General features: G+C 42.5%; 2 protein-coding genes across 2 annotated transcripts; both read right to left on the bottom strand.

The window, feature by feature from the left end:
* Positions 1 to 2,691: 2,691 nt before the first annotated feature.
* On the bottom strand, positions 2,692 to 3,301 carry nppcl (natriuretic peptide C-like; the record flags this gene model as incomplete). The annotated part of the gene is made up of 2 exons (XM_083990527.1): positions 2,692 to 2,988; positions 3,203 to 3,301. The coding sequence occupies 2 exons, from the start codon at positions 3,299 to 3,301 to the stop codon at positions 2,692 to 2,694; spliced, it is 396 nt and encodes a 131-aa protein (XP_083846653.1).
* Positions 3,302 to 6,030: 2,729 nt separating this feature from the next.
* On the bottom strand, positions 6,031 to 27,408 carry ncapd2 (non-SMC condensin I complex, subunit D2; the record flags this gene model as incomplete). The annotated part of the gene is made up of 32 exons (XM_083989716.1): positions 27,341 to 27,408; positions 26,542 to 26,661; positions 26,370 to 26,445; positions 26,231 to 26,289; positions 25,963 to 26,138; positions 25,305 to 25,450; positions 24,790 to 24,917; positions 24,562 to 24,685; positions 24,313 to 24,460; positions 23,038 to 23,235; positions 22,824 to 22,958; positions 22,657 to 22,744; positions 21,455 to 21,647; positions 21,206 to 21,324; positions 20,252 to 20,452; positions 19,975 to 20,149; positions 19,667 to 19,751; positions 19,315 to 19,451; positions 17,432 to 17,564; positions 17,002 to 17,077; positions 16,691 to 16,897; positions 16,358 to 16,518; positions 12,583 to 12,694; positions 12,306 to 12,429; positions 11,876 to 12,031; positions 9,619 to 9,796; positions 9,430 to 9,524; positions 9,179 to 9,259; positions 8,415 to 8,598; positions 7,366 to 7,531; positions 7,143 to 7,268; positions 6,031 to 6,113 (listed from the first exon to the last, which is right to left on the bottom strand). Exons 2-32 carry the CDS (start codon positions 26,657 to 26,659, stop codon positions 6,031 to 6,033), a joined length of 4,188 nt encoding a protein of 1,395 aa, XP_083845842.1. The 5' UTR covers positions 26,660 to 26,661; positions 27,341 to 27,408.
* Positions 27,409 to 27,446: the final 38 nt, after the last annotated feature.

Below are 27,446 nucleotides of genomic sequence, written 5' to 3'. Positions count from 1 at the left end.
CACAGTAGACTACGAATGTGCAGCACATTTTAGATGACATTCACTATCTTCTATATTTTTCAACTCAGCGGGTCACATGGTTAAACCCATTACGCTGCAGGTTAGCAGACATGCTAGTCTGCACCAAAACTGGTCAGTGCTGGTGCGTTTTTTTGGCTGCTGTCCAGTGGTCTGAGCATAGCTGAACTACCACAACCCTGAGTGCACGCATGCCGGTCTTGGCCTCTGCTTTGCAGCTTAAGGTCAAAGAGGTAGTAAAGGTCAGGCTAAGATTAGATGCTGGCTGGGTAGTCAGCACTCAGGCCATGTTGAACTCTCAGTACTGTAAATGCTGCCTCATACAGATCACATGTTCTCTCTGTATCATGACAGCCAAACCCCACCCACTATATAGGAAGGGGAAGGTGGTGGATTAACTTAATTAAATATCTGGGCAATTATATTCATTTTCATTCAGTGGGAAGATGACGGTAAAATGACCTAAAATGACTGACATTTATTTGAAACAGCAAGAATCACAGAAATGCTGATTTAACTTCTAATTTCTTAATGATTGAATATCAATGCAAAACTTTAATTCACTCTGACTGGTGATCTGTGCACTTAAAAGGTACTTTCAGCTTCAGCATTTATACAACTTGTATCCTGTATGTACAGTACAAAGTTCAGGTGGGAACTGTGCACTGTGCAGCAACAACATGCAAACAAACATAGGCTCAGACTGCCATCTAGTGTTGTGGTAGAAAACTCTTTCTAATATTTAATTATGTAAATTCATAATTTATTTGAGCAATTAAATCCAACAACCAGGAATGATCATACTTCAATATAATTTCTGAAACATATTTCATTGTTGCTGTGCTACCATTACCAGTTATGTTTTCAGTAATTATTCCAAATCACGAATCATTTTTAGTCCTTTTAAAAATTCCAACCCACAAAAATTAAACTTTTGCCCAAACATATCTCTGGGTTCTCGGCAGAAGTCTGGCCTGAACACCCTGATATCTGATCCAGATGTGGAAGCAGCATTTCATAATCACAATCAAGCTTTAAATGGGTCAGATTTGAGCTGTGGAACTGGTGAGAGGAAATAAAGCATTTTGCCTGAGTATGAGGTGTATTTCATTTTCTGTCTAGGAATGATTTACAACACCACGAAAAGCAGGAAGCATTTGAATTTGACTATTTGAGCGAGAATCTGGTGCACAGTAAGAAAAACTAGTCTTTCCAAAGTTTGGTGTTGACAGAGGGAACCTGCAGTGTGAGCCAGTCTTTTGAGCGTGTGCGATGGGGACCTGCATTAAAAGATACTAGCGAGTTAATATAAGATGGTAAAAGACCAGTGAGAACTTTAAAAATAAATAAAATCCAGTGTCGATCATGTCTGGGCCATCCAACTTTGGTCACAGTGATGAGTGTTGTAGCTGTCGCCAGTAATAAACCTCAGGGCTGAGTGATAAACGGTGTCAAGTGGATGTAAAGTTGTAGCTGATACATGCTTATACAAGTTGTCTCCATAGTCTAAGACTGACATAAAAGTTGCCTCGATAAGTTTCTTCCTGCAGTGAAAAGGAAATATTGAATTGTGTTGAGATTTTTTAACAGCAGTGCAACTTATCTCTGCATTATTACGAAGTTTGTTCTTAAAAACTTTACAGCTGTAACAGATTCTCTCTCCAAAATACCAGGTTTTATTCTCACCACATCAGCCTTTGCATTGAATTGCCTCTAAATCTGAAACAAGCCGTTCATGCTCATGTCTTCAAGCTGGGCACACTGCTGGTGTAGATGCTGCCAGTATATGAACATTAAATATTCAGTTGCATCATATTTACATATTCTCTGATGACGATGCCAGAATATTTATTTCCGTTTCCCTGTATAACATTTGAAGATTTCTTCTTTTTTTTTGCTCTGGGATCTTGGCTGTAATACCAGAACAAAATTACCATCAGAGGGTTTTCATACATAGAGCTGTTATTAGCATTGGCCACCCATTCTCCAGATTGACAGGGGCAAAAATGTAACTTCCTCCAAATAGCCACTGGAAGATTTAATAAAGCAAGTCAGGAAAATTTGAAGCTCTACTTTGACAGACAAATTGAGATGACGCATGTCATTAGGGAGTAAACAAACTGCGATGTAGGTGTGGGATAGAAGTGCATGATGAATCTTACAATTATTCAAAAAGCAGAAAACAGTAAATGTCAAATCCATTTATTCATGCAAATCATAAGTAGCCTAGACATAAAAAACAATGTGCAGGAAATACAGGTGTCATCTGAATCCACCACACCTGATTTTAAATACATCTCCTGACGACAGAAATGTACTGTACGCAGACAAAGCTAGAAATACATAAAGTACTGATGCACTTTAAAAAAAAAAACAAGCCCAGCAATCAAAGATGTTTATTTGATGTAAACACAACTCACATGTTCTAATATTCAGTTTAACACTTCAACATGAAATAAACTACAGCTCCTCTGTTAAACAGCCATGATAGTGTGAAGCATCTGATCTAAGCTGGATGAAACCACATGAGCAACACTGCGAGTTTACACCATACTACATGTAGTCTACTGGCCTGTAAACATCCTTCACTGCAGGTCAACGCCTCCGCTGCCTGTTTCCCCTTATCATCATCTAAGAAGGATGTCATCAGTCTTTATTTCTCACCTCCCTCCACTAACAGCCCAGTCCGCTCATGGACCCGATCCGGTCCAGTTTCAGCCCAAAGCATCCCCGGTTCCACCCCCTCCGTGACCGGTCCGGTTCTGCGCGTTTCTGGTTGGCCAGGGCCCCCTTCAGCAGCCGCAGCCAGGGGGTCTCGGGCTGCGTTTGTGTGTCAGCCCATTTGGGGTACTCGGCCGCTTTGACTCCAGAGGAGAGGGTGGACTGCTCCTCCGGTTGGCTGTTCAACAGGTTCTCCAGGTCGTCCAGGGTCAAAAGGTCATTGTAGCGCTCCAGAAACTGCTCCATGAACTGCAGAGTGGAAAGAAAGATTCAATTTAATTGTCAGGGAGTGTACAAGGAAGAATAATTCAATCAGTGATACATTTCATTACTCGCTCCCTTCTAGACTATTCTCTTGTATCCACCATTCATCCACTCTGAATTCCCATCAGTCCACTCCTATTCTTCCTTTTCAATACTTGCCTTCCTCTCCCCCTCCCCTTACCTCACTAACCCCCCGTACCTGCACAGCATCAGGAGAGGGATGCAGAGCGCGAGCCTCTGTGATCTCCAGGGGGGTCAGGAGGAGGAGAGTGGCACAAAGCAGCACAGGACACAGCATGATGGTAGAGAAAAGGATCAGGGATGACTGCTGCAGGAAAACTGAAAACACACTGGCTGCAAAGACATTATTGCAAATTAATTTAGATGGAGGAAGTATTTCTGACAGGAAAAACGTAATTAAAATTAATAACATTAATATACACAAAAAATGTTATGAAAATATTTTACATGAATCTATTTGCTTGGCTTTAAACCTAATTTCAGTGTTAACATAATTTTAACAAGAGAAATACACAGATAGACAATGCTACATATCGATAAGCTCTGCAAAAGATAGATAATTAACAGCCCCTATCACCAGTTAGGCTTATAAATCGAGGTTAAAATCAGATGAACATAATAGTAATTCAAACATAAGCAGGATAAAAGTATCATATTATTATCGCATGAGAGAAACTTTCTGCCATATCAAATAATTCTCTATTTAGGAATAGTTAGTGTTTTAACAAAAGTACAAAACGGGTGTTGTCACCTGCAGGACTTAATCCTTTAATGGTGAAACAGTCACAATAATGTAAGAAATCTACATTACATTTCGATTTTTATAATTACACAGTTTCAGCATTGTGTCAAACTGCATTAAATGTGTGTTTGATTTTAAAAATGTTGCAGCTACATGTGTAGATTTAACCCAAATTAATTTTAACATAATTTATTGTATAGGTTCTTAAGGAAACAATTATTGCAATGAGCAAAAATTTTGGAAAAAAAGAGTCTAAACTGTTTCAATATGAAAATGTTAAATAAAATTTGAGTGCTCACCTGTAGTTTTCTCTCAAGGCTCCGGGTGTCTTGTGCTCTCACAGACTCTTCATCTCTTGCTCTCGGTCTCTCGGCTACCTCTCACTTGTTGGCACCTGCCTGGAGCATCACTCTCTCACTCGCCGGACTCCTCCCACTCCTCGCTCTGTGATGGAACTAAAAGGATGATTTTCTTCTTCCTCTTGCGTCTGTCCTCTTGGCAGAAGCTGAATGTTGGGGCATCAGCTGGGATGCTGCAGGGGTTTTGTAGAGCCAGAGATGATGAAGGACCAACCCCCTCCATCCCACCTCCCCAGAAACCCCTCCACACGCTCTCCTCCTCTCTCCCATTCTTTGAAATGATGTCATAGCCTTGGAGAGTGATTGTCATTGCCAAGGTGACTGTGTGTACCGTGCACCACACTGATGCCACCCTGCTGCACAAATCAAGGTCAGAGGGCAACAGTCAGCCAACATTTTTTGTCAATGAGACCAAGTGAGGTATGACGCGACCTGGCTGGAAAAGGTTCAAGTTTTGTGTCACGACTTAATCTGAATTATACATTTCCCGTGTGGCAACGACGCTCCTCGTGCCATGTTAGCCTATCTCTCTCCCCTTTGTCTCTGTGGTGGTTCCCAGCGTGCACTGACCTCCCCTCTCTGTTGGGTAAGTTACAGTCTGTCAGTGCCATCTGCTCTCTGTACCCCCTGCCACCAAATTACAATACTAGCAGGTGCTGCGCCATCCAGCACAAAGACCTCAAAGTTCAGTAGCCTCTAATTATTTCAAGTAAATAAACCCCTGCAATTGTGAATGTGCATCACATACTGGGCAGGGAAGCGTATCCACCTCTGTCGATCACATCAATGGATGTCTTCTTTTAATTAAGGCAACTGCAGAGGGTTAAAAAGTTTTCATACCCAGCGAGCAGAATTCATCTTAGTGCAGAATTAAATAAAGTTATAAACAGGGCAAGTTCACTCATGTTTGCGCACTTAGCACCCACTGCACTCGGTTGAAAACCTAACTGCTGGTGCAATTGTATTGTTAGCCTGCTGTTGGGCAAAGTGTCTTTACATAACACATCAATCACACGTACAGAAAAATGCACCCCTCTCATCTTTTCGGAGAGGACAACGTGTGGGTGAGGGAGTAGGCGAGGAGAGAGATTAGCGATGAGGGGAGTGGAGGGAGCAGGGAGGGGGGGGTTAAACTACCGTGCATGTGATGTCAGTGAAGAGAGGAGCACAGTAGGAAGAAAAGTAGGCGGCGAAGAGTAGGAGGAGGAGGATGGGAGGGAGAGAAGCACTAAGCAGAGAGGAGGGGGACCTACAAAAGAGATTGATTACAGGAGAACAGAGGCGGCCAACTAGGCAATAGCAAATGTGTCAGACAGAACAAGACGGGAAGAAGAGAGAAAAAAAAAATCTTGATTTGTAAATAAACATGCAGCCAAATGGATTTTTTATTTTTTTCCCCTGGTCTGATAAGAATCTGATATGACAGCGTACGGCTGTGAGAGAGGGAGAAGAACATGGAAGACGAAGTGGGAGAGCATGTGGGGTAGTAACACTGTCTGGGCAAGCTGTGACAAGCCATTAAACACTGCTGTGCAAACGCATAATACAAGCAGACATTCAAAGCTGCTTGTAATGATGGTATAAATTTACTTGACATAACCCAGCATACACCCGACTCTTCACACTCTTGCTGGTTCTCTTCAGTGTCCAGAGGAAGGTGAGTGACACAACTCAAACACAGACAGCCAAGGAGTTCTTATCCACACCAGGTTTATTAAGAATATCTTGATTCTATGTCAATAGATGTGTTGTGAGAATAATGAAGTTGGGAGTCTAGTTGCTAGTATCTTAAAAAATATACAATTTAAAAGTTAAAACATGTAAAACATTTATAAAAAAAAAAAGATAAGAAAAGAAAAAGGACAGAAATAAAAACAATAAGAGCAAACTCAAGGAAAGAGATTATCAGTTTCTGAGGCGAGCTCGTCTGGAAGTGCGGGCGATGGGTGTTGTCACTTTAGGGGTCTCACTCTCTGCCATTACAGCATCTGATGGAAAAAAAACAAGATTAAAGATTAGAAATTGATTAACCAAGCAAGACAAGCCAAGTGAAATGGGCTGTAGAGCTGCCACACCTACATCGGCCATAGACCGTCTCGTGTTTTCAGTCCGAGCGTTTTTTAAGTAGTTAAAGTAACGTTTTAAAGTAGTATAGAAGTATCGCAGTGAAAAGTAACCTTGTCGAGAGCATGGTGAAAGAAAATTGACATCTAACAGGGATATCCTCAAGCACCAGATTAGTGCTGTTCACTTTTGACAAGGTACCTGAAGTAAGACGGTCACAGTATTAAAGCCCCGTTACAGAGCTGCCCTGTGCCTCAGCGCAGTGGGCCCAACTCAGCTTCAGCGCATTGATCCAAAGTACATCACTTGTTACATTTATTGGACTAGACTTTTTGTTAGACTGAATTTATCCATAAATTCAAAAGTCTAGTAGGATAAATGTAGCTTGTAATGCACTGATTAATTGACTGATAACACACAACTTTTACAAGTGCATCTCAATAAATTAGAATGAAAAAGGCGATTGGACCGTACGACTCTCATGCATGCACGCTCGTCTGTGTGTGTAAACGTCAATAACGGAGAAAGAGCACTATGCGGAGATGAATGAACGGAGCGATATTACGGTCGAACCAAAAGCTAAATTCATGTAGGAAACACTGTCACTATTGTAACAATGTCACACTATAATCAGCTATTAACTCAAAACACCTGTAAGGTTTCCTAAGCCTTTAATGGTCTCTTTAGTCTGGTTCAGTAACTGCTGACCTGACAGCTTTATTCTCATTTATTGAGATGCACCTGTAAGATCACTTGTTCAAAAATACCAAAATATTCCTCAGTTAAAACTCATGAAATGTGAGTGTGTTTTCATTGTTTTCAGAGATAGTAAACATTTGGGGTTTGTACTGTTGATCAGACAAAAACAAACTATTTGAAGTTATGCAATTGTGAAAAAAAAAGAGACAGTTGAAGACTATTCCCTACGTGTAAAAAGTAGTTGCACCACTCACCCTCTTCCTCCTCATCCTCCTCTTCATCACTGCTGAACGTGATCACAGGTTTCTTGGACCTGCGAGTTTTGCGAGGTGTCACAAAACTGGCATCACCACAACCGGAAACCGAAGGCTTGGCTTGACCTGTGCAAGACAGAAAAGTTAATGTGGTCCTGATCAAAATCGATAAACAGTTTATAGCCAACAGGGTCATTAAAAGTCAAGGCAGATGACCACTGACCTCTCCTGGTCTTTGGACGACCTTTGGAGGGCAAAGGCGTGCGGACGGCCGTCTTATCACTTGATCCTTCTTTTGGGTTCTCCTCGTCCATCTCAGGGCTTTCTACGTTCTCCAGCCCCTTTGTGTGGACTGCAGTCAAGAGCTTTTCAAACTCATCGATCTGAGCCTGGAAAAACAAAGTGACCATTGTTTAACACAAACACAAAGGTAACAGTAAATTTAAAAGAAAACCTTATATATATATATATATATATATATATATATATATATATATATATATATATATATATATATATATATATATATATATATATGCAAGGATGCAAACGGGTCAGGACCAAAAAAGAGAGGAATTTCCCGGGGGGGGGGGGGACCAAGTATTGAGTGCATATAGATGGACAACATTTCTATATTAAAAAAAAAAATTCCTTTGCAATATTTCCATTTTGGAGATACTGAATTTTAGGTCTTCACTGAATGTTAGTCATAATTATTACTATTAAAATAAACTGAATAAATAAAGACATGGGATGTTTCATTCAGTGTGTAATGGGCATATAGGCCTATATAATGTGTTAGTTTCACTTTTTGAATTGAACACATTCTACATCGGAGGCGACGTCTTTCCACTTAGGGCTTCCTTCACCTCTGAAACGGGGCAGAGCTCCGTGGGAAACACCTGCCTGACACAGCAACGTAGGGAACCGTGCATGTCCGTGGCGCACAGCTCCACGGACATGCACGGGGGGAAAAAACGGCGGATACGTGACGCTTTAATGAGCGCGCATGTCGCGCGTCTACGTTGGAGGTAGGCTGTTATCAGTATAATCAGAGACAACCATGAATGAGTTCGCCTCAGTTTCTCGTGATTGTCACTGTCAGCCTGTTAGAAAAACATTTTACTGACCCCAGCTGAGACGCTGAGACCCCCCCCTCCCCTCAAAACAAAAACTCTTTGGATCTGAACGATTCACACAAGTCACCTAATTGGTCATGAAAAAAGCAAGTTTTGCTTTTCGGCGCGCTGTTTGCATCCCTGTATACGGTACCTTAAACTGGGGTTTGGCCCCACGCCGAAGCTTGGCAGTGATGGAGAGCAGCGGCTGGTAAACTCCAGGTTCAGTCAACTTGTCGCTGTAGCACTCCCAGCACTCCTGCAGCCGCTTAAAACCTCGCTCACACATGGAGAGCAGAGACAGCGAGATGGCCAAGTCGCACCACTGGCGCTCCGTCCTGTGGAGAGGGGCAGAATGAGAGTCATAGGAATTAGCAGCTGAACTGGATTTGAATCTATGTGAGAGGCATAGAAATTCAAGATCCTTAACAAAAAAAAAAGGTTCATTGGCTCATTACTCATGAACATGGCTTTGCCCTGGCGTTTGGACCAAATCTCATTATCCAGGAAGCACTTATATCTAAATTCACTTTACCATTGTGTAATATAAAATGCCCTTCCTTTGAGCTCCGAGTATGGATGGAGTATGAGTCAGAGCAGCCTGAAGCCTGGCCGGACCAACTGTTCAGTCTACGCTCCTTGGCTATATGGGAAGACAGTTTCCATGACAAAATGAGCGAATAAGATGTCAGAGTTGAGGTGAGAGGTGGGCTCTGCTCTGAGCTCGCTGTAATTGTCGATCTCTTTGCACAGTGAAAACACCCAGTAATTATCCACACGTCCACCCCTGCATCTTTCATAAATTAAATACTGCTGGGCAGACATTAGAAATGAGCTGGTAAACGATAAAGGGAAGAAAAACATAAAAGACGAGGGTCAAAGGTGAAAATGGGAAAAAGGAGGTGGTGATGTACTCACTTGGCAGTCCTGAAGCGCTGACACAGTTTCTCCACTAGAGACTCGGTCTGCCTTTCTTTGGTGATGTAGGAGAACAATTGTCTGAAAATACACAAACACAGCATCTAAACACAACGCTCCCAAAACAGCAAAGATGTCAGCGTTTCCCTTCCCAAATCTTCTCAAACAAGTCACATTTGTCCGGAGCATGCAGAGTCTGGACAAAGGCAGAACATTGGAGAGGAGACGTACTGTGAAGCTGCCAAACTCACTTCATGATGGTGTTGAAGTCCTCGGAGCTCATGCCTCTCTCTGGATCTGACAGGCGACTGATGATGTCTGGGAGCAGGTTGTAGATGGCGTTGTCCTGATGGGCGACAGCAACGATGGTTAGAAACCTTCCCAATTACTCTGGCTCCAGTAAGAGCTCTGGATGTGTGTGTGTGTGTGTGTCTGTGTACCTTGCCGGCCAACTCATTGAAGAAGTTGAGGGCGAGGTTGGCGATGTGTGGCTCAGGGTCAATTAGCAGCACAGCCACCTCGCTGACTTGACCTTTGACCTTCAGCACATCCTTAAGCACCAACTGAGTCAGGACTGTGACAGCCGTCTGCCTCACAGAGGGAACCTCGTCACTGAGCCTGGAAGAGAGGAGGACGTTAATTAGTGGCTAGTTAATCGTCGACCACTTTGGTACCAACACCGAGACACTGCAGCCATCCCATCACGCTGACACGTTGAATTAAAATGTCAACGTTTTCTAATAAAAACACAGAGTACAGAGAGCAGCTGAAGCCAGCAAACCAAGAAATTGATAATCACTGATTTGAATTATAGACAAATTAAAATGTCACCTGGTGAGGGCGGAAAATGAAAACCTATTCTCAGTAACAGCTTTTTTACTGCGGATGAGTTTAAGTTGTAATCATTTCTTGTCTTTTTGTACAAGCTCTTCTGAATGATTCTTCTTGCATATTAAGTCATGAATATTTTATGTCACAGAAAAATACTAAGATTTTTCAGGGGCTAAAAAGGACATAAACATTTGTATTACAATTCCAGACAATCCATACATTAGTTTTTTGACTTTTCACTGAAAACCATGAACGGGAAATCTGTCACTGTTGGAGAACAAAAATCAGTGGGACAGTCAAGTCACATGGCCACATCACATCATCCAGGCAGTGGATGTTGAGATATTTCACTGGTCGAGTTAAATCTCTGCCCTTTGACCTGCAGGTGGAAGTCAGTGGATCATTAAGTCAGAAGGATTCATCCTCTGATGAACCTGAATATCAGCACTAAATGTAATTGATGACAGCCCAGTACTGCCAATCCTTAAAAACACTCTTACTAGCATGTTTAAAAATGCCAGTGGAGGTAAAATATATTGCCACCTGGACATTTGTCATTTTCTCAATCCAAGTCAATTAAACTGTGTGTTAAGACCAGGAATCATCCAGAACGTCACTAAAACCAAACAACTGCCTCTGCCTTAGCTGAGTACAATAGGACTGGGCGGGCTGTGGCATCTGATAGCACTACTCCGAGACCAATTTAGATTTACCCTCATCCAGAACCACAGAAGAAAAGAAACTCATTAACCATTTCTCATTTGTGCCAGAGAGCAGGACTTATGGCAGAGGATCAGACACTTAGTACATGGCACTACCACATGCCAATGCAGAGGCTTACAACAGTAAGGAACAGGGTAATTAATTCTTAATGCGCTTATCAGGAGGCTCCAGGGCAGCAGCCTCGAGAACATTGGAGGTGTTGCTGTGTGGGAGACAATTAGGGGACACTATAAAATACTTATCAGGTAGAAAACACTAAGAGGGCAATGGCGCAGTACAAAAAGAACACAATGTTTTACACGGCTGAAACACCTCAATGTGAGCATTATCAACCATTATAATTAAGACCGCACTTCATCAAAAAGAGCAACTTCAGCCCCAGTTGACTAAAGAGAAACAGTGCAACTTTGTGCAGGAGAAACAGAAAGTAACATTAAGTGTTTATAAAATGAAAGCATACCTACAGGCGAACACCCTTTGCAGACCCTTTGACTTCACCCAACGACTCCCTCCTGCTCATTCAACCGCTCTATATAATTACAACACACTAGTCATTGATTCCAGTCACAATCTGTAACACCAGGAATTAAGCTGTTCGTTGTCTAAAAGTGCTCTTGTCTGAGGCTCCACCCCGAGTTCACCAGTGGGGGTGGGTTTTTCTACAAGCCGTGAAGCGCTGGCCGGTTCCCATGGCAACCGCACAGACTAAGGCTTCAAGGCAGATATCAGGGTTTGCCATCACAGATCATCTCAAAGTTTCCTTCCCATTAAAAAGTCGTGATGGAGAGAGTAAACTTTTCCCATCATGTGGCTCAGTGGAGCAGTGTGACAGCGGCAACACTTCAGTGGCCGAGAGGAACAGCAACACACCGAGGCGTGGTGGTGGTGGAGGGTCAGGGTAACGATGGCTCAAGTGTACAAGCACAAGGTGAATGTTGGCTGAGATGAAACATCGTTTACAGTGAACCCACTCAGACACAGGTTGTTCCTTATCTCAAGGGAGAAAACAACAGTAATCTACAGATATTATGATAAAGTTCCTCTACCTGGAAGAAAATAAATGAGTTTGATGAAACAATGACCATGATCTGCTACTGCAACAACCTCTTGTATTATTGGGCTGACCATTTCAAGTCCACTTACCTGGCATACAGATTCTGTGTCCAGGGCTCCAAAATGTTTGGGAAACGGACCGTGAGGTCTCCCAGTGCTATGATGGCATTGGCCCTGACAACAGGGAGAGAGGAGCGCTCCAGCACTGTAAACATGAGGCGGACGTTGTCTTCACAAACTTCCGGGCTGCGGTGAGCGATAAAGAAATCAAAGCATTAAAAGACAAGTCACAAATTCCCACAGCCAAACTAGACACATTGGTTTGCTGTAACTGTCTAACCAATAGTACATAATACCCAAAACATCTGGTTTTGTTTCCTGAGGTGGGAATATTAGCCAATAGTGAGTTTGTTTTACTTACTAGACTTAAATTGTAGCAGATTAAACTTCGGGTTGATTGAAAAACTGCTTAATCAACATTGCAGATATACAAGAGCATTGAAACAAGCACTATATTTACCTTATCATCATGTACTGAGAGAGTGCCAGACAGGCGGCTGTGGTGAGCTGTGGGTGGGAATAGCCACCCGGGGAGCTGCAGACTTTTACCAGCAAGGGAAGAAATACAGACAGCAGGTTCTCCTCTAAACACAGACCGGGGGGTGAGGGGTTAAAGTAATACATGAAGATATGAAACATTCAAAAATATGAGTAAAGAACCGAATGCAGTGGACTTTGAAGGCCGGGCTTTAAATGCAGCTTAATGTAGGGGAGAAAAAGCATGAAGTGTTCATTACCAGCCAGTAACTCAGTCTCGCAGATCTTTCTGATGAGTTCAGCCTCCGTGTCGTCAGCGGAAGCACCAATCAACCCAAGGTCCTCCTCCATGGCACTCTCATTGGCTGATTGCTGTGAGAAAAACATTAAAGAGTTTCAAGAAAGATCATCAAATAAAAACATCCATCAAATAAAAACATGAACCGAAGGTATTTCTTACCTTTGGTTCATGTTTTTATTTGATAAGTGACACAAGCACAAGAGCAAAAGATGAGATGCTGTGAGGCTAATGACAGAAAACTACACTTCCTGTTTGCAAATCCATTTCCTCTGGGCTTCACCAAGTCAATAAATGTCCGCTGGTGAATTTCAGTCCGACTGTGGCTTAAAGAATGTGAGGAAATAGTTCACTTGAGCTAACTTAAAGCAGATATCAGTGGAATGTTTTTGTTAATATAAGTCCTAAATAGTCCTATTTTCCGTCAGCAATCACTTACATGAAGTATTTCAGCCTAAACACGAGTCTCTCCGTCACTCTGCTCTGCTGTCAGGGATGCAAACGGGTCAGGACCAAAAAAGAGAGGAATTTTAGGTCTTCACTGAATGTTAGTCATAATTATTACTATTAAAATAAACTGAATAAATAAAGACATGGGATGTGTCATTCAGTGTGTAATGGACATATAGGCCTATATAATGTGTTAGTTTCACTTTGATTGAACACATTCTACATCGCGGAGGCGACGTCTTTCCACTCAGGACTTCCTTCACCTCTGAAACGGGGCAGAGCTCCGTGGGAGACACCTGCCTGACACAGTAACGTAGGGAACCGTGCATGTCCGCGGCGCACAGCTCCACATGCACGGGGGGAAAAACGGCGTCGCCGTCGCACCGATGTACGCGGATACGCGCCGCTTTAATGAGCGCGCACGTCGCGCGTCTACATTGGAGGTCGGCTGTTATCAGTATAATCAGAGACAACCATGAATGAGTTCGCCTCAGTTTCACGTGATTGTCACTGTCAGCCTGTTAGAAAAACATTCTACTGACCCCAGCTGAGACGCTGAGACCCCCCCCCCCCCCCCCCCTCCTAAAAACAAAAACTCTTCGGATCTGAACGATTCACACAAGTCACCTAATTGGTCATGAAAAAAGCGAGTTTCGCTTTTCGGCGCGCTGTTTGCATCCATGTGCTGTAACCCGAGGAGAAAATTTTCCTTGTGGGATACAAGTGTTATCCAATGAGGAGAGAGAACGGCATGAAGGGCTGTGTGTGCAGCCAAGGGATGCGCGTGAATGTGGTGACGTAGCACGAGGACCAATTGATGCCTGACAAGGGCGGGGGCTGCTAACTCATGGTGCGTTCAAAGAAACTCGTACTTTGTGTTTTTCCTTCCTGTGAAGTCATACCAGTTCGATCTGGTACGAGTTCACGGGTCAGAAGTTACGAGTGGCCGTTATAGGGAACTTTCACAGACAACAGGATGGTAAAAACACGAGCTACGGGTTACCTGGAACGCTACCAAGTCGTAGTTGTGACTTGAAGCTGTAACTTACGGTTTCAAAAGCCTGCCTTGAACGCAGCATTAGCCGAAACGGCCGTGAAGCTGATATCTGCTTTAAAGCAGAAGTAAGCAGAATGTTTGTGTTAAAGCAGTACTAAAGAACTTTCAGTTTTGGTTGAGTTTGGCGGCGCCTGTGGACCAAAGCGGTAGTGTTTTGCCTGAAGGAAGACTCCATTTCCCATGAACACTAGCATGAAGCCCTGTAAATATCCTGCATTAAAATTAACAAAAGACATCAAAACTAAGTTTCTGTTTCCAGTGGATCATTTCAAAGTGAAAACACAAACATAATCCATTGCTAAAGTGCCGTTTTGCCTGTTCCCTCCTTGTTGTGACTCGCAAAAGTGAAAGTGAAGGAAGACTCCATTTCCCATGAACACTAGCGTGAGAGCAGGGTTCCTACCATGCTCCTCAAAGCTGCTTAGTGCCAGAGAAAGAGATACAGACCCCCTCAGGCCATGACAGAGGGGTCATTCAACTTGTTGTAAGTCGATGTATCATCACAAAAGTTATGAAAATATTTTATGAAGGTTGAAAAGTTCCTTAGTGTTGGTTTAATATAAGTCTTAAATAGTTATATCTTCCGACGGCAATCACTTTTATAGAGTGTTATGTCTGAAACACGGGTCTGTCAGTCACTCTGCTCTGCTGTAAGCCGAGGAGAAAACTTTCCTTGTATCCTACAATCTTTATCCAATGAGGAGAGAGAGAACGGCATAAAGGGGCGGTCCTCTCTGTGTGTGCAGCCAAGGGATGCGCGTGAATGTGGTGACGTAGGGACGAGGGCGGGGACTGCTAACTCCATCGGCTGACAGAAAGTTAGCCAAAACGACCGGATCGCTTACTTCTGCTTTAACTGGAGGTTACTATGGACTTTAAATGAGGACTTTTGGAGGACTTTTGGAAAGTGGAGTGTATTCACACTACATTTGCCATGAGCCTCCGTGCACACTGATATTCTTGGACCGGCGCAAGACGGATGAAAGCGAAAGCATTTGCCAAGAATGTTTTCATTAATCAAGAACGAAAGTCGGAGGTTTGAAGACGATCAGATACCGTCGTAGTTCCGACCATAAACGGCGTTCCGGCGGCGTTATACCCGTGACCCGCCGGGCAGTGTCCGGGAAATCGGAACTAGGAAATGCTGGGCGAGCCGACCACTAAATAATATCAAATAAATAACTATAAAGACAAAACAATATATTTATCGAAAATGGACCCATTAACAAGTGTGGGTAACGTAGATTCATCCACATTAATATGAGACTTTTTTATAACCAAAAGCAAACGCCTTGGGGTCTCTTTAACTGCAACAATATTTCAGAAGTATCCCTAAAAAGGAATTGGTCAAATGATGATGATGATGAAATGTACATTTTGTTGTATGCAACTCTCTGTCTCTTTCTTTAGTCAGAAGAGTACAACATTTTAAAAAGTAAAGAAAAAAGTAAAGCTCATTAAAAGAAAGATTCATTTTCCTGTTCCCCGGTGGGTTGAGCAGTTATGAGCCATCACTCATCCGATTGTGTCACTAAAATAAGTCTCATCAAGTCATCCTGCTGAGTCTGACTGTCAAGATGATTTTCTTGCTACACGGGATTCGTTCGCAACATTAAAGTATCTGACAAAGTACTTTTAGCAACCAGCAGCTGACATTTATACTAAGAAACATTTACAAAGTTAAAAACAATCAAACTCTACTATACACAGTATGAAATGAGCTGGAGCTGCAGCCTGCAAGTAGTCGTTTTCATGATGGTTTTTAAAAAAAAATAATTGATTCGTCTATAAAATGTCATCAGGTAAAAAAAAATCTGTTCCCAGAGTTCAAGATGGTACAGATTATTTTGCCCAGTGTAAAATGCAATTATTCATTAACAGAAAAAACAATAACAAAAGAAAAGGTAACTGATTATTAAAGGTTAATGTAGTTGTTGATTGATTATTCAATTAGACTGAACTGAATTGACCAAATAAATGAGCAGTTATTGCTCTGTTAAATATTGTTGCAATTGCACCACACACACACAGAGCAGCAAAGTAAATTTAAAAAATACAAACATCTATAAGAGAAATTCATTAGAAAAAAGACTGACCGTAACTTGTGACCGATTAGAATTTAATTTCCACTTCAGCTAATGAACAACTAACAGTCAGAGTCCTGCTGTACCTTATACGCTATGGTACAGTATGTACAACTGCTGTATATAGGTGTCTGCAGCATCATTACCTTAGCCTTGCTGGATGGGCCCTTTTCTTTCTCTTCTCTTTCCTCCGTCTCTCCTCTCCTCCTCCGCAGCTCAGTGCTCACACTGCGCTCAAGGTGAGACACCTGCCAGAAAGCCACGCAGCCACACAGAGCCAACAGCTGGGCCAGACACACACAGTTCACTGCAGGAGACAAACACACGTGATAAAGACGATGTTGACAGCGCTAGGTGCACTGGGATATGTTGCACAGTGTCAGTGTATCAGACTTTGCTAAGTTAGTTTTAAAACACTTAAAACTACGTATATATTCCACTTTTATCTCTTCTTCAAAAAGAGATATAATTGGACTTACCTTCTTCGCTGGACCCCTGAGACCCGTCTTGCATTTTGCCAGGATCTTTGTTGATTTCCCCTCCTTCTGCAATCTGATCAAGTAAGAGGCGAGCACTGCGCTGGAGCAGCCGTGAGCACAGCTGGTCAGGAGATTCAGCTAGGAAGTAGATGAGACGGACAGCCTGTTCCATGAAGCTCTGCCAGTAAGGGTCTTCCATCACGACACCTAGAGCAACAGACACAGTTGGAGGAAGAAACTGTGAGCGGTGCAAGCCAAGGCGGAAAAACTGGGACAATTTCACAGCAAAAGCCACAAATAGCAGCCTTTACCTTCAGCAATAGCCTGTGTGAGGCAGGTGAAGAGCTGATGGTCCTGGGACAGTCTGAATGGAGGGCCTTTTGATTGCTGGTGGAAATATTGAAATGTATGAAATTAACATTGTGTTGCAACTCTTGACTTGAACATTTAAAAAAAAAAGGTGACAAAATTCCGAGATTAGAAATGAATGTAAATATAACTTCGGCCATTACTCAAGTCTTATGTTATATGGGATAGACAATAACAAATGTATACTATATTTGGTTGCCAAAGAGATTTACGAGAAACAGTGTCTCCAGGATTATAAAACAGCTAAATCTTTCTAATGAAATATTCCTTCTATGAGAAGATTTTAGACCCTAATGGACTGTATGTTATGTCAATTAGGCCGTCTGGTTAAAGAAATACTCAAAAGGCAAACCATGGTTTTTGTTTTCTTACCCTGACATGATCAGTGATACTGCAGATGGTTAAAGCTGCGTCTCTGGCCAGAAGGAAGTCTTCTGTCACTTTTTCTCCGAGAGCCACAGAACAAAGCGTGTCCAGATTACTGAGAACCACTTCCCTCTCCGCCCTGTATCATTTCACACACACATAATAGACAGTTTTAGAGAGGCATAAAGTGTTGATCTTTTTTACTCCCAAATGATCATGTCATTATGCAAAGTAAAGTAATAACATCTCTGCCCCACATCACCCTGGCTGCTGTGTGCTGGCCTTGCCAGTGCCAGGCTGCTGCCCAGATAATGCGTGTAGGAGGTTGGGTTAGGAGAAGCGCATAAGATTTAATAGGTTATGAATGCTGCTGGTTGGATGAAGAGAGGCAGCAGTGTGGGTGGACTGCAGATAGTCTCTTTACTCTCTCTTGCTCGCTCTTCCCTACAGCAGTGGCAGTCTTTGAGGTAGATTGAGGGGGAACACTAAAAACAAATACATATATTCAGTGAAATGCACTGGCAAGGAGCCAAGTTATATGGTCGTGACTTAGATTACAATGAAGAGGAGCTGAAGCTGAGCTCGTAGTCTGACTAATAAGGATTTACTGAATGTCAAGTAGCTGTGGCAGGACCAAAATATTATGTGGTGAGGAATTTTACATTTTACATAATTCAAAAAAAAAACATGGCCAACACTACATTACCACTGAATTACAATATATCCAAATAGATAAACTGTTGTTAAAATGTTAAAATCCAGTTTACACCTGTATTAAAATACAAATATTATTAGGATTGGAAGAAATTCTTGTCTGACTAAGGTGTTAAGTAGGGGTGAAAATATTTTATTTATTTGTGACAATTGTCATTTCTGTGAAGATCAGAGTCAGGCCAGAATTTACGATCAATATTCAAAACAAAATGAGTTTCATAGCAAATAATATTCATCAGAATCCATGTTGAAAACAATTTCCACCTGACCAATACATCTGCCTGAGTGGACATGCAAGCAAGCGAGTCGAACTAAGTCGTTTAAACTGATTTAATTCCCCACTCAGCTCTGCTGCATTTCATGATTCATACCATGACAAGTACACAGGCTCAACTGAAGACTGTTGCCTTAAAAAGCAATGTACCTGCACTGCTCAGCACAAAGAATAATGGAATATAAACGGATTTTAGCAAGCGCCACATGGAAATGCAGTTTACCAAATTGTTGGTTGAGGACTGCTCAGTGTTGCAGAAACATCATGACTCAGTCTGAGATTTGACATGGACGTCATAGGAGCCCCAGTTACATCTGTTCTCACCAGTCCCTGCACCTCCTCCTCATCCATAGTAAACAAGCCATGGGTATAGTGCAGCACCTGCATGCAACACTGTAGTTTAGTTGCTTGTACCGTGTTTCACAACCCAGAAAACTAAAAAAAACGGGCTGTACAGCATTATTGTCTAATTATCATACAACTTGGTGTATTTGTTTTGGTAGACATGCCCACCTACTTCACTGCACTGAATAGTGCGTGCCAAGTGAGATCAGATCACTTTGTGGACAGAATGAGAAAATGAATAAACAAGCTTAAATGGGACTTATGAGCATTTTAGAAACCAATGAAAATACCAGGAGTTAATCAGTCCAGCCACATTTCCCTGGCTTGAGCACTAAACAAAAAAGCACTGGGACTACTTACTTTATCCTTGCGTTGGTCGATACAATCAGAGTTGTTCTGCCTCTTCAGAACAATGTGTTTTCGAATTTTACCAAAACTATGGGCCAGCCAAACGCAGGAGTGAACCTACTGTATTTGATGAATTTGTACAAATCCTTATCTTCATCTTATAAGTAATTAATTTACAAGAAGCACAGTGAAGTGGTCTGTGTCTTACCGTGCCGCCATGCCCAGCAGCAACACTGCAGCTCGCCTCTGTAAGCCAGAAGTCTCTCGTTTTCCGGTGAACCTTTCCCACAAGACTTGCACCACAGTGTGCTGCAGATTGCTGCCACTGCTAAAGAACTCCTGCACCTACAACAAATACAAGTTTGTATGGTCATTTCATAGTATCTAAATACCAAACATTTCACAACACCTTAAGAAAACCTAGAGTAGGCTATGCATTTTATGGGTGTTAAAACCAGGACCTTTCTGCGTAGTTGTGTTTCTTTAATTGACCATACTACTATACCACTATAACCATATCATACTTAGCAGTGAGTAATATGAAAATAATAATTACTCACTATTTCCTCAAGACACTGGATTGTTCCCAGAGATGCATCCACCATCAGCTCAGAGAGGCTGTCCACAAGAGTCTGGGCTTTCATCCTAATAAAAGATGAGACAGCTGCTTTAAAGCAACACAAACATACTTTAAAAAAAAAAAAAGAAGATAAATAACAGATTAATTATATTGAAGTGTTTTAAAATGTAATTTTAGATACTAATGTTAGTCAGCAAAAGCAGGCAACCTAATCTTCACAGAGACTTTTGGTAATTGACTTAAAAGGACCCTGAAAAGTTTAGATGTGGCTTTTCATGCTCTACAGACCTGGCAGTTTCTCCCTGAGGGTTCAGGTAAAGGCGTTTATAGGCCTGAACAACAGCATCTTTAACGGCAGTGTCAGTTGACCAGACAAGGGGTAACATCTTCCTCACTCCGCTGACAGAGTTGGCAACACTGAACTCGCACACCGTCACACAGAACTGCACAGCCTCCTGGACCACTGGAAACACAAACAAATTCTTTGTTGTAGGATAAACAAATAGAGTACGTTCAAAGACTTTATGGAAATGTACACATTCCACTGACGAATACTGCCTGCTACCTGAAGTGGTTTTCCAATACAGCATGGCGTTAATATGAGAGATTGCCCTCTCTACTTGTAGGGCGAAGGTCTCTGTATCTATCAGGTATTGCACCAGCATCTCCTGCTTCTTCAGCTCTGCATCCTCCCCCTCTTTCTCCCCCTCTTTCTGTGGGGTTGGTGGCAAGTTCTGGCTCAGCTCAGCAGCATCTTCATCGGAGCCTGAGGAAAACACCATGGGTCATGTAATGCACAGAAAAGTTTGAGGGATTCACAGAAGAATTCAAACAATTAAAATCATCTTTCCATTGTCGTTTAATTACTTAACATTTCCTGCAGCCGGTGCACAGGCATAAAATTAAAGCTGCTCTCTTTGATGTGAGGCTTTTAGTGTAAGTCTGCCACTTTTATATCAACAGTAAGGAACAAGACATCCTCTCCTGATCGTCTTTGCAAACACAGACGTTGCCTCTGCAATGTCTGTTTCTGTTGTTGTCTGCCAATCCCACACGGCCAATGTGTGTGTACAGGTGTATGCAAAACTTTTGGCACCCGAGGAAATACAACAGGACAACCATTGCAATTTGTGACTGAAATGTTGGAATAAAAAAAATTGCTAAAACTTTTAAGGACTGTAGTGTTCTGACATAGCTGTACAACTACAGCACAGTGTTGACGCATGTCATGTGTCATACTCAGTTTTCAGGTGTTATGAAATACATTATAAACGAAACGGTTTGAGAAGTGAAGTGCTCGACACTCTAAAATACATCTTCACCTCACACTCTGGTAAAGGCACATCAGTCAGTCAGTCAGTTTTAATGAAGTGACACTGGAGGAAATTCATTTCACATTATCTTCCAAAGAACTGAATCTTAAATGAGCTTGGCCTTGCCTCCATTAAGACAGCAGAGAGCACTTTGGATAATCATCTCTTGATGGAAATGTGTCAAGTGAACTGCGCTTGGACTTCACCTTTAAAAATCAGAGCCAGTGTTTCCATTAGCGTGTCAGAGGTGACCGTGGACAGAGGCGCAAACATCTCAGATTGAGGGAAGCAGCTATGAGCTCTTATACAAAGACGGGCAGCGTTCCTGTAGAGGGGAACAGACAACACATCTCACATAGTTTACTAATTGACAGAGTGGATCAAAAAGAAAAACCATTCAGTTAGTGACACTTGAGTCAACTTTTACCCAGGCCAACGCTGGTGATTAGCATCACCTGTATTTGTTGACACGGAGGTACTGCGCAATCTTCACTGCAGTTGCCCTGTCGTCTTCTTCCTCCTTCTCTTCCTCCACGTCCTCCTGCTGCTCCCTCTCCGTATCACTCGTGGGCTCCAGCTCTTTCCTGACAGTGACAAGCAGCTCAGGCTCCATAGCGGCCCACAGCTCAGATGCTTTGATCACTGCAACTGTCAGGAGGGAAAGGAGGTGGAAAAAGGGAGAGGAAAAATATGTAACCAGGATTTCTTGGGTCAGAAACGAAGAATATTCCAGAGCTTCATCCGAAACAAAAAAATATCCAAGAAGACGCATAAATTATTCAGATGGCATTTCAGAATAATTATGTGTGGCGTTAAAAATGTAGATTGTAATGATGGGGACTAGAGTGCCACCATTTGATTGTAACAATTTCCCTGGTTCCACATTGGCTTTAAATAAAATCACTGTCTGGTTTCTAATGAAAGGGAGAGTCCAATTTAAAAAAAAAACACATGTTATTGACTGACAAGGAAACTGAATCTGGCAAATGCATTAAAAAGAGGAGGCTTGGGGATTTACTCATCAATTGGAAATAATGATGCATTCATGATCTACTGAAAACATCCGACTATATGGTTACTGTTTGATTCATTTCCTTCAAGTTTGTTTAAAAAAAAAAACACTTTTCTGAAAATCTTCAGTCATTCTGGCATCTGGTTCAGTTTTACTTTTGACTAAAATTTGGATCAAGGATGTGATGTTTTAACATACTGACCATGTGACATAACTGAAAGTCACTGGAATTTTGGACTTTTCCAGGGACCTGGTCTACTGAGTTAAAATGAGTTTCTGAACTTGGCCTCAGATTACCAAAGAAGCAACTCATGGCCGACTGAACAGGAAATAGAGCTGGGTGAACTCCTTGCCTTGTACACATGCACACACATGTAAACACACTCTCACACACACTGTCAGGCTCATTCCTGTGATTACTCCACTGTAACTTTGTGGGAATAATTTGGGTCGAGCCAAGTCACTGTAGGCAGGCCCTTACAGCAGAGCAGGAATCCTCCTCTGCTCTGCCAAGATTACCTGCCAGTCAAGGCAAAGAATCACCCAGCTCTCGTTCAGTGAGCTCGTATTCGCCTTGGTCTCATCACTGGGCAAGATGTGAATTCAACACGACGATAAACATATTTTTACGGCGTTCATCCGCACCTGGTGCTGTTCCCTCCAGCTTCTCTTTCATCTCTCTGAGTTTAGCGGTCTCTTTCTCCAGCGGTTTCTTCAGGTCTGCACTGCTCAACTGAGAGATAATTTCCGTGAAATTGCGAAGCCTGAAAACATCTATAATCTCCATTTTAATTCAAGTTGATTTGAGTTACCTTGCAGCTGTAGGGGTTGTGCGCAATAAAGGCTGCCAACAGCTGAATGGCACTCTTCACGGCATTGACAGACTTGTCCATCAGTCGCCCGACAGCAACCTGCATCACATCGCTGTACCTACAGAGGGGCAGTGCCTAAACAGACAGTTTTTATTACCAAGCAGAAGTAATGACATATTATAAAATAAATTAACCATAAGCCATGAAAACTTACTTTGCTGTTGACAATACGCGTGTAGACCTGCAGTACACGTGCCCTCACGTGGGAGTGTGTGTCGTGCAGATGCTCCTGCAGTGTGTCGAAGAATCGGTCGCGGTCGGCTTTACCGGACTCATCGAGGCCGTCACCACACAGGACCCGCACGAGGATCTCTCCAAGGACCTCACACACAGCAACACGCATTGTGTGGCTCTGCACATATAGGGAAACAGGAGGTTAGGCTGCATCCAAGTGCGTCTTGTGTCAGTACTGTAGACGTTAGTTTGTGTTGAAGTTCCTGAACTCTGCCCTCAGATTACCAAAGACATGACTCACTGCTGACTGAACACAGAGAGAGAGCTGGGTGAACTTCTTGCCTCTTTACACACACACGCACACATTCGCTCTCACACATACACACTGTCAGCAATAACCCAGCAACTACTCCTCTGTGACTATTGAGGGATAATTTGGGTCGAGCCAAGTCACTGTAGGCAGGCCCTTACAGCAGAGCAGGAATCCTCCTCTGCACTGCCAAGATTACCTGCCAGTCAAGGCAAAGAAGAACCCAGCTCTCATTCAGTTAGCTCATATTCGCCTTGGTCTCATCACTGGGCAAAAAAAAGAACTTGTGTGGTAAGGACATTTTTCTGAGGAATAATACTCCCGTCTTTATTAGACCCATTTCTCCCAATTTCCTGTATTAGTTAAGTACCACATCTTGATAAAGACAGTGCTCAAGTCCTAAATGAGAAGTGATGTGGTCATAGCAACATTTACAAGCCTAAGTGGCAATGTGCCCTGGAGCAAATAAATGGTAGGAGTTTGTTCTTGAGAACAAGGACATTACTCATTCCACTTCCAGAGTAATGCAGGCACGATATAAAGTTTCACTGGGTGTCCCTGCCCTGTCTGAGGAACAAAGTGGTCTGTTACCATGTGAAAGGCAAAACAATGTAGTCCTCTTCAATCACAGGAAAAAGTTTGTATACTGAAAAGATGCTCGTCCCTTCTGTTGTCATTTTCTAATGCATGTTGACAGTGTTGCACAAGCCAATAATAACATATAGAGCTATTGACTTGTGCAGAGTCCTGTCCAGTCCGTCACCACATGAATATCAATATATGCATCAAATTGGGAATTATTTCATTGTATTTGCAGCCATGTGGTCACACACTGCCACCACTGTGATAAATCATGAATATTGTGTGTTCTGCATGACACAAACTTTGGTTAGCTAGAACCCCCCCCCCATTCAGAAACAAGAGTGAACATTAGATGTGCATTACCTCTCCCTCCAGGTGTGTGATGAGAACACTAATGTTGGGAATCATTAGTTCAGGCACCAGAGCACCAAGTTCTGAGAGGAAGCAAGCATAGGCTTTGACCCCTGACCCTTCTCTGGCAAGTTCCTCGCTTGACTTCTGACCAATCTCCCTGCAGGACGGGGGGAAACAACAAAGCCAGAACTGAGTCATTTGCAGTCAAAAGGTAGTATTTTCTCAAACTTATGCACACAAATGATGTGCTCCTCTGACCTTATCACATCTCCTATGACAGCCCTGATTCCATATTCAGTGCTCCACACAGACACTGCTTGGGCAAAAACGGATGGCAACTGCTCAAAGTGTTGCAGCAGCTGGATTACCCTTACACTTGCATCTGTAAAAGTTTGGAGGAAGTATACAGTTAAAAATTGTATATAAAAAGATTGATGTGCTGCTTCAGAATCATGCTCACAGATTCGACATGAGTGTAGGACTAACCCAGGAGGTGATTGTAATTCTTGATTAGCAGCCCCAGAAGGTGGATTATACAATCTCTGGTAGGTTTGCTCTTGACATGGCTGATGGTAGAGTTCTCCAAGAGTTTGTAACAGCAGCAGGACACACAGCTATGGGAAGAAAGGCACAGAGCAAAAAAAACAAAAAACATAAATATAAAAATATATTATAAATAAATATCGTAATGTTTGTTTTTGAGGTTGTGTGTTGTTTAATAGAAGATTTAAGGAAAATGGAAACATTAACGTTTTTCTCCATGAAAATAATAAAGTTAGGACTGGGAGGAAATGTTCCAATGAAAAAAAATTAATGAAGCAATTGAACACAGATCCAAGCTCATCTGCACATAATAGGTTTGGCACGACATTAACGAAACACAAGAGCAATTTTCATATAAGTTTGAATTAAGCCAAATAGTATTATCAGTGTCAACTTTTTGTGGGATATTACACCACCTAACCAAATACTGTATTATTGCCCTTGTCACGTCAGTATACCTGATGAACTCTTCTTCCACCAGCGAGAGGTTCCATAGGGAACGGATATCCAGCTGGAGGAGCTGGATGAGGGCCTGCAGCACCTTCTCTCTTTCCGAGTCCCACTGCTGCAGCCCCTCTCCACCACCTTTACCTTTTTTACCACCCTGTGCAAGACGAACAAAATCATTATCAGTGGAGCGTCTTAGATAATGGACTGCAAAGAAAGACAATAAGATAACCTTCAATAAATTGATGTACATTACATGCCCTCAGATTACCAAAGACTAAGTTCATATCTGCCAGACCATCTATAAAGAGACTGTAGTTCTTGCCATCTGATACATACACATTCATACAACATCCACACAGACAAACAAACATCCACACATTGTTTGACACCTCCTACCTATCCCATCCCATTGCTCTCGGAGGGCAGAGGTTGTAGAAGGTGACAAGTTGACTATGGGTGGGCCCTTACAGCAGTGCAGTAAAACTCCACCACACTACCAAGACTACCCACCGAACAGCGGTCTAGAGACCACAATCTCTTGGTCTGACTGGATCATAAAACTTGCCATGATCTCATCAGTGGGCATTTAAAACAGTAGAGCACAAAATAATTCACTTCTGTGGCTACTGACAAGTTATTTCTTAGCTGTGTCATTACTAGCTATACCTTTCCAGGTGCTGTGACGATACTCGGCCTACAAGATATATTCTCGAGGGCCTCTGTGAGCTTGCAGAGCAGGTAGACGCTCATCTTAACAGCATTGAGCTTCTCTTTGCGCTCTGCAGCTGAGAGAGAGGTGGAGGCGAGGAGCGCTGGAAGGGAAGCAGCCAGGCCACTAACAACTGAAAGGAAAACAAGCCAGACGTTACATGGCCATCTTTGCGTATCAAGATGGTATTTCTGCATTTAAACTTAGAAACATAAGAGGACTGACCTTGTAGTAGAATTTCCAGAGCATCCTCTTTCACACCCAGGTCCAATGAAGTACCGTGCCTGCAAAATAGACAGTAGTTTTGTACTCTCACAGCTCTAAACAGAAGGGGGGGGGGGGACTATGTATTATCAACACTTACTGTAGTACACTGTAGCCTGTGTCAAAGTGCTCCAATACACAGACGGGCCCCTGACTCCTCAATGCAGCTTTGAACCCTGTGTGAAAGAGATGAAATCCTGAAGTCACACTCCAGCTCTAATGAAAAACTTCTTCAGCTCCAAATCGTCAAGAAATTGTCATTGACTACTTACTGGTGAGGTGGGATGGTATCTGTTTTGGGGAGACCACATCCTGAACAACATACTGGTTGACCCCGCCACTCTTTACCAGGTCTCCTATGCACACAGGTAGAAAGAAGTCCCACGACATCCCTGTGTCACAAAGAAAGCTGGGTTAGTTTTCATAAGATTAAGACTAACATTCGCGCGTATTGTCACTAAACAATACGCTGCGAGGCAGGGAGTCTTTGATTATTATATGACTGCCATTTTAAAACGACGAGGCTGGTGAATATGCTTCACCTATTAAAGTCAGGATCTTTGTAGCTTCACCAAGTTTTAGTTGAGACTTTTAGAGACCTTCAGTACCCGACTCTTGGTATCGTTTATTTCAGGGCATCGGGAATTAGCAGAATTTACCAATAAATCCTATTACTGAAAACTGGGCCCTTATATGCGATAGACCAAACAACATGCGAGTGCCTCGCCCTCCGCTAAGTTAACGTTACAGAAAACAAAAGACAAAGTTTCACACGTTTAAATGCCTTGTAAAGACTTTTTCTGTGCAAATATATTTCAGTGCCCTCCAAGACTTCTCGCGACCTGGAGATACTTCCGAAAATGTAATAATTACTTTTTCAATCGCCAGCAATACAAACGTTGTTGTTGTGGATGAAGCAAGCCAAACAAGCTAAGTTACGTTAGCAAGCAAGTTAGCTTGTGGCTACTTGGACTATTTAGATAGCTAATAAAGGTTGTTGTTTAAAGGGAAAACAGCTGGGGCTGTGCGAGTTGACAACCGTGTTTAAATGATTGGAAATATAACTCTTACCTGTAACGTCCGCAGTCCAGTTAGCCACAACGTCGGCCTGTAAAAACACAAGTACCTGCTGCTCCTTCCTCCGGTTGCAAACGGTCTGATTCAAATTTGCTCAGAC

Source organism: Trachurus trachurus, assembly GCF_905171665.1.
Source record: "Trachurus trachurus genome assembly, chromosome: 16".
Classification (NCBI taxonomy): domain Eukaryota; kingdom Metazoa; phylum Chordata; class Actinopteri; order Carangiformes; family Carangidae; genus Trachurus; species Trachurus trachurus.
Note: the sequence above shows the minus strand (reverse complement) of the source record. Positions and strands in the feature narration are given on the sequence as shown.